Source organism: Octodon degus, unplaced genomic scaffold (assembly GCF_000260255.1).
Source record: "Octodon degus isolate 3935 unplaced genomic scaffold, OctDeg1.0 scaffold00051, whole genome shotgun sequence".
Classification (NCBI taxonomy): domain Eukaryota; kingdom Metazoa; phylum Chordata; class Mammalia; order Rodentia; family Octodontidae; genus Octodon; species Octodon degus.
In genome coordinates this window covers 7,660,894-7,668,099 of record NW_004524627.1, presented here as the reverse complement: position 1 = coordinate 7,668,099, position 7,206 = coordinate 7,660,894, and the positions used below count along the sequence as shown (strand labels likewise).

General features: G+C 35.9%; 1 protein-coding gene across 1 annotated transcript in view; it reads left to right on the top strand.

The window, feature by feature from the left end:
- Adam18 (ADAM metallopeptidase domain 18) overlaps window positions 1-7,206 on the top strand; it is a 120,430-nt gene that overhangs the window by 41,598 nt on the left and 71,626 nt on the right. The window contains exons 7-9 of the mRNA XM_023717287.1: window positions 1,121-1,186; window positions 6,017-6,088; window positions 6,274-6,440. Of these exons, the coding sequence (XP_023573055.1) occupies window positions 1,121-1,186; window positions 6,017-6,088; window positions 6,274-6,440 (305 nt within the window). The remainder of the gene's footprint in view (window positions 1-1,120; window positions 1,187-6,016; window positions 6,089-6,273; window positions 6,441-7,206) is intronic.

Sequence of the window (7,206 nt, the reverse complement as noted above, 5' to 3'; positions counted from 1 at the left end):
AATACAAAAGTCATAAAATGTCCCATTAAAGAAGCATCACAACCTTATATCATTTTTATGTTTTAGTTTAGATTTACCAACACATTTTGACCAATATTTTAACAACTGCATAATGAATTTATCTGTGTACCGGGTGGCAGGCAGGATAAGCTTGTCCTGAGGGTGATGGTCAGGGGTCACAGCCGCTTCTCAGTTGGAACTGCTGGTGCGACCATGTGGAATTGGCTAGTCCTCCAGGAACGGCATCTTGAACAGCAATCCTTGAGTCATTTCAGAGGTTCATGGGCAAGATCAATCCAAGCCTGAATGTAAGGGAGCTGGTCAGGGTGTCCCAGATTTCCAAAGATGACTCTCTAGACTCGATAAGCAAAAGAAAGGTTAAAAGAGCTCTGCAGAGATCAAGCAGCCTAGGAGAAGGAGGGCCATTCCAATTCGGAGAAGGTCCAACATTTTCTGGGGGACGCAGAATCTCCGTACTCTGAGGCTCGTTGTCTGAAATCTTGGAAATTATTTAGAAAACATTACAGGGGCAACAAAGACACAGAAACAGAAGCACATTGACACACAGATATTAGACAAACTACAATCGGCCGAAACACACAAAAACAAAACAAAAACAGATCTGAGACTCCAAAAACAGATCCGAGACTCCGATCCGTCGTCATGGAGGGAGTCGAGTCCAGGGGCTATCGTTACGTCTAACACCACCTAGGACTCCCAGATGGGCACCCAAACAGAACAGATACAGATGTCTTACCGGTAAGAACTTACAAACGGCTCAGAGGTTCGAATGATGAAATTTCTAATTTTTCGGAGACCACTCTGGGGCCAGAAAGTCTCCCCAGAGAAATGGTTTTCGAAAACTCTGGTTCCTCAGATGGATCCCCGGTAAAGGGGATCCCGGACGAGCCCCCAAATGTTATGGGTCACTCAGAATAGAACCAGATCAGCCATGTTGGAATTTGGAAAGCCGTTTATTACTGAGCTCAGGGCCCCCCAGTCTGCTCTCACGCAGGAGAGGACCGAAAGGCCTCTTTTTGCTTTCTTTACATGTCACGTTTTGTTCTTAACATATTCAATATGTGTTAACATTTGATAAATCTTATGTTACTTTTTCCAGGAAACATCTCATTTACAACTATTGCCCCAGTATCTCCAAATGCACATTATAGTGGAAAAAGCTTTGGTAAGTCAAATTTTATCTCTTGCCTTCTTTCCCTCCTCTCTCTCTCTCCCTTCCTTTTGCCTTCCTTTCTGCCCTTCTTCCCCTTTTCTCTTACTGAAAGTTTCATCTTCATTTTCAATCCATAATAAATGTTTTCAGTATTTCCAAATAAAGACATTTTATGTGTGTTACATCAATAGTTATAAAGCATGTGAACCTTTTGCCTACCATTACAAGTAAAAGAACATGCCCCCCTGGAGCACCCTATGGGTCTGCCTCCTACCCCCACCCCAGCTCTGCTCCGTGTCTTTTCCTCATCCACTAGCAGCCTCGCCCTGCACTTTACGTGCTCCTGCCTTTCTAGCCACATTATTTCCTTTGTGCATAGACAGTTTTTAAATATCTTGTGCAAAACCCATTACTTGATGTTTTCTGTTTTCCAGAAAGCTTTAAACTTAATGCTTTGTTCAAATGCAACATTAATTTCCCACATAGCTAGCATTCAGTAGTAGTTTGATGGGTTTTGTTTATTTTTATTTAAAAATCTTTTTATTTCTTTATTTACTTGGTACAGGGTCTCACTACCCTCTTGGACTCGTAATGGTTCTCCTGTCTCAGCTTACCCAGCGCTGGGATTATAGGCGTTCAACACCAAGCCTGGTTTTGGTGGCCAGCATGGTGCTCAGGGTTCTGGGACTGGCATGGCATGCAGTAGCGGGGCTTGAACCCAGGTCCCTGTGCTTGTCAGGCAGGTGGTTAACCACTGAGCTATCTCCCCAGCTCCATTTTGATGTTTTTTTTTTTTCCTTGTAATTAGTACAGGGTCTACAGGGTCTCATTACGTAAGTTGAACTCATAGTGATCCTCCTGTTTTCAGCCTCCCAAGCTCTGGGACTACAGGCGAGTGCCACTATGCCTAGTTTCCTTCACCATCTCAGTGTACCCTGGGGGAGGGGCCAGCATAGCATGCCAGGGATCAAATGCTGGCTGTAGCGCTGTGCCTAAGCAGGCGCTTTAGTCTGCTGAGCTATCTGACCAGCCCTGATGGTCAGATAGTATTTTAAAACGTGGGGGCCGGGGAGGTGGCTTAGTGGAATAAGCGCTTCCCTGGCAAGTGCAAGGGCCTGAGTTCAATCCCCAGTTCCTAAAACAACAACAACAACAACAACAACAAAACCCCCAAACAAACAGTATTTTAGTATAGTCTTCTGGTCATCAGTGTACATTCAGCTTTTACATTAGTACTTAGTACTAAGGGATATGTCAACTACATTGTTGTAAATGAGGTTTCTGCTTTAAAGAACCGTATTTTGCTGGACAAGACAAATACGTGACAGGAGAATTCCAATGTGATGCATTATGTCCTTTAAAGGAAATATATTCAAAATGGTAGAATGTAGAAATATATAAGAATTATTATGAAAAAATTCAGAGAAAAGAGTTTTTTGATAAATATCTAGGATTATTAGATAGATGCAAGTGTGGGAATCAGATGCCAGAGTCTGAAAGACAACTCCTGCTGTTTCCACAATGATGAGCAGCGTGGTGTAGCTGTTCACGCAGCGCAAGATGCACAGGGTATAACTTGGCAGCGAGTAAGGCGGCTGCATTCAGCTGCAGGCAGGAGCTCGCACTTGACCTCACATGGAACCAGGATGTATGAAAGAATTTGCATGGGGAGTGGGAAGTAGAGGGCATCTGGACTGTAGATTTAAAGAGAGCTAGAATCATGCACACTAACTCACGACCCCGGAAGAAGGCAAGTACAGTGGGCTTTGGGGTTGATGGGTAGCAAAGAAGTCAGCTGCGTATCTTACACAGAGGTCTAAAGCTGAAAACCTAATTGTTAATAAAAACGTGTTTGAGAATTTATATAAAAACCTTGAGAGGAAAAAAAATCAATGACAGGAGCATAAAAACAGATCACTGAGAATAGAGCCACAGAAGCAATGGGCAGAAGATTGTTATAGTTGTCTGGAGCTCTATTGATAGCATTGGAAGGTTAGGTGGAAACTGACTCTCAAGAGTAATGAACAAGGATATCTCCCTAATATTGTGCACAGAGGTATAGATTGCATAATGCCAAAGGCACCTTGCTGTCACTTTTTATGTGCGTGCACTCCAAGATGGCCAAGCACGTGTCTGCTCTAAACATTCTCACCCTCGTGCCCCTTTCCATTCAGCATGTCCTCAACTTCAGCAGCATCTCTATTCATGTTGCTCATTTGTGAATGTCTTGGAAGGGGAATCACAGATTATCTGCTCTGTGGTATAAAAGTCTTTTCCTTTACACAGTATCTTGATGATTAATTCATATTATTGTCTGTAAGAGTGGTTTTTTCCTTAGTTAGAATAACAACTTGCAATTATGAATAAAATTGTGACTAACATTTTCTTGTATAACTTTTGGTAGGTAATTTTTCTTTTTACATATCTGTGTAGGAGTAGAATTATTGTGTTGTAGGGTACACACTAACTCAGGATGCTGTTGATAAATAGTTTCAAAAGTGATTTTGGCAATTTGTTCTGCCACCCAGAATGAACAAAAATGTCCAGTAGTTCCGCAGTGTCACAAATAACTAGGGCTAATAGTCTTATACTCTTAGTCATCTGCCATGTATAGTGATAATATATTTTGGGTTTTATGTGTATTTACCTAATAATTAATTAATTTCTCACTTGTTCATACTGCTGTTGACCATTTATATATTCGCTTTCAGAGTAAGTTTGTTTCCTCTCTAATATTTTTCTTCTAGCTTTGCAGGAATTCATTCTATATGGCAAATAAGATTTCTTTGTTAGATAGCTATATGAAGCTATAGTCTCCTACTCCGTGGCTTACTTTCATACATACTTACTGCTGCCTTTAGATAGAAACATGTTCATAATTATAATTAGTTTAAATCCTATTTATGAATTTTTACTAATTTTTAACTTAAGCAGTGTTTTATTAATTTAAGGACAGGACTATTTTTGTATACATTTTATTTTAGAAAATTTTCCTTTACCTTTTCAGTTTTTTGATCTACCTTTAATTGTTAAATCTGTATGCTGTGAGGTAGAAGTAAAGTTAGCAACTTATTTAAATTTAATTTTATAGTTGTTAATTATTATATTATCTATTTTCTTTTTATATTTATTATATACTTCTGCAGAGATTTATACATTTTTGTGACGTCAAAGAAATATGTTAATTGTGTTCTTCAGTTTTTCTATGTTTTCTGAACTAGTCCTCAGGTTCTGTCAGTTACAAAGAAAGTTGTGTTAATCTGTTAAATGAATATTGCAATTTCTTAAATTTTCTTTTTACTTGGGTTAATATTGCTTATCATGCTTTGATGATACCAGCCCCTACTGCTTAAGCATTGCTATCTTTTTATAAATTGACAAAGTTATCTTAAGAAATATACTTTTGGGACTAACAACACCATCTACAATGTCGTGACATTTAATGTAGGAAAGCATATTTGTATTATTTGATAAAATCTGAAGTATTCACAGATTGTCATGAATTAATAATTTTCTTATTTTTGTATTCCCTATCAGAAGCAATATCTTTTGTGCAAACTATTTTACCTAAAATATATTTAATTGTAAACTCAATGAAAATATATGATTAATTTTGCATTACCTCTTGTGTCAGCAATAATCGGTCACTGTGCATCCATTTTATTATTTATTGTAATTGTGAGTTATTAGCCATAAACACTCTTAAAGTTAAGCAGGAATCCTTATTTTCATCCTGTAAAGTTAGCAACTTTATTTTTTAAAATTTATTTGTTTTTTTATAGTCAGAACATATACTTCATAAAAACTAATTATGAAGTTTGCATATTTTGATAAGGATTGTATAACATATTTTTCAAATTAACAACTTTAATAATATTAAAATTTTTCCATTTGGGATTCCAAGGAAGCAAGGATCTACTAGGTCGTCAAATATGTGTCCATATTGTCTCATGCACTTGCTGAGCTCAGATGGAACTTCTTTTCTCTTTTTATATGTTATCTCATTTTATTCTTTATCAAACCATTTGTTGAAAACAATTTCTATATTTCCTCCTGTAGATATATTTTTGAATTTCAATTAAATTTTATTTATTTGTCATCTCCAAGCATGTAATGAGAGGCTCTTTTTATTTTAAATGTATTTGATGCAGGGTCACACTATGTAGCTAGAACTCATAGTGATCTCCTGTTTTCTGCCTCCCCAGCACTGGGATTACAGGCGTGTGCTACCAGCTCAGGCTCGGTGGTCAGCTTAGTGCACCTGGGGGTGGGGCCAGTGCGACATGAGTACCAGGGATACAACACCAGCCCTTGCGCTTGCCTAAGCATGTGCTTGCACTTAGTCGCTGAGCTGTCCTGTCAGCTCTGAGAGGCTCTTTGATTTCTCCTGTTTCATCAGAAATTTATTTTCTTCTTCTTCTTCTTTTTTTTTTTTTTTTTTGGTGGAACCGGGGATTGAATTCAGGCCCTTGAGCTTGCCAGGGAAGCGCTTATTCTACTGAGCCATCTCCCAAGCCTTCATCAAAAATTTCTAGCTGAAGGAAGTTCCTTTTAATAGAGAGAAATCTGTAGAATTAATTTAGTGCATCTTGAGTATTTCAATATTGTCTGCTTGAGACTATCTTTATTTTTTTTTTTTTGACTATCTTTAAAGTATATGGCAAGAATCTGTTTTAAATATGTTTTCCTTTTTATTAATTATGAAAGCTATCATGTTTATGTTAGTATTTTTTATACTGTTTGACAAATCTTAAGCTTTTCCTACTGGTATTGCCAAGATATCTGTATCATCTAAAAATTGTTATTGCTTGTATTTTTTAAAAGTTGGAATTTGTTTTCCAGTATGATTATATGGGACCTGAAATGGTGGCTTTAACACACAAAATTGTCCAGATTATTGGGCTTGTCAACACTGTAAGTTTTTTACTTATCTTTCTAGTTTTAAGAAAAATCATTGGAAATAATTTGCATATTTTAATATGACAAATGAATGACTTAAAGAGCTTTTGTTCCTTTAAGACTCAAACTTTTCCTTCATTGTATGTACTATTTTAATATGATGACAGCAGTTACTTGAAAACTATGAATCTTGTTTTTAGATGTTTACCCAGTTTAAATTGACTATTATACTGTCCTCCTTGGAACTGTGGTCAGATAAAAACCAAATTTCAACTGAAGGAGATGCTGATGATATATTACAAAGACTTTTGGCATGGAAAAGAGACTCTCTTGTCCAACGACCCCATGACATAGCATATTTACTTATGTAAGCATGATGTTCTTCAATAATAGATATATAGTACATTCAATTTAGTGTCCTTTTTTGTGTTAAATTTTCTGTAGGATTCTTTGACAATGTCTGTCTTTGAAATGTCTATTGTCAACCATCTGTCTGTCTATCTATCTGCCTATCATCTATCTATCTATCTATCTATCTATCTATCTATCTATCTATCTATCAATCATCTATTCAGAGATGACTTGGAAATGATAGTGCAGTGTGAAATATAATGAAAAACAATAGTAACTTATTTTATATCACTATATTTTAAACTATAATTATTGTGAAATTGTATTTCATGAACTTTTAGGATGTTTACTATAAAACATAATTTTTCACTTATTTCTAATACAAAACTACAGTAGTTAGCATCGCATCAATGTTTTTCATGTCTGTATTTTGACTAAGAAATATTTTTTTCTGAAAATTTAATTTTAAGCAAATATTTAGGAATAGTAGGATTATTTTTTCACAAATTAGAAGTCACTATTTTAACTTTTAGTTGAGTAAAACAGTCAATGGATCATGAAGGGAACTAAGTTGAACTTGAGAGATAATAAAATTATATCAAAAATTAAAGAGTTAGATGAGGAAAGAAAGTTTGTCATTAAAATAAATTCTTAATATTTTGTATAACTTATTAGGCATTATCAATTTGTAACTTTATGTATTTACAAAGTCATTTTCCAAAATTTAGGAAAGGAGATTTAATTTAAATCTTTTATTTTTATTTTTATTTTTATTTATTTAT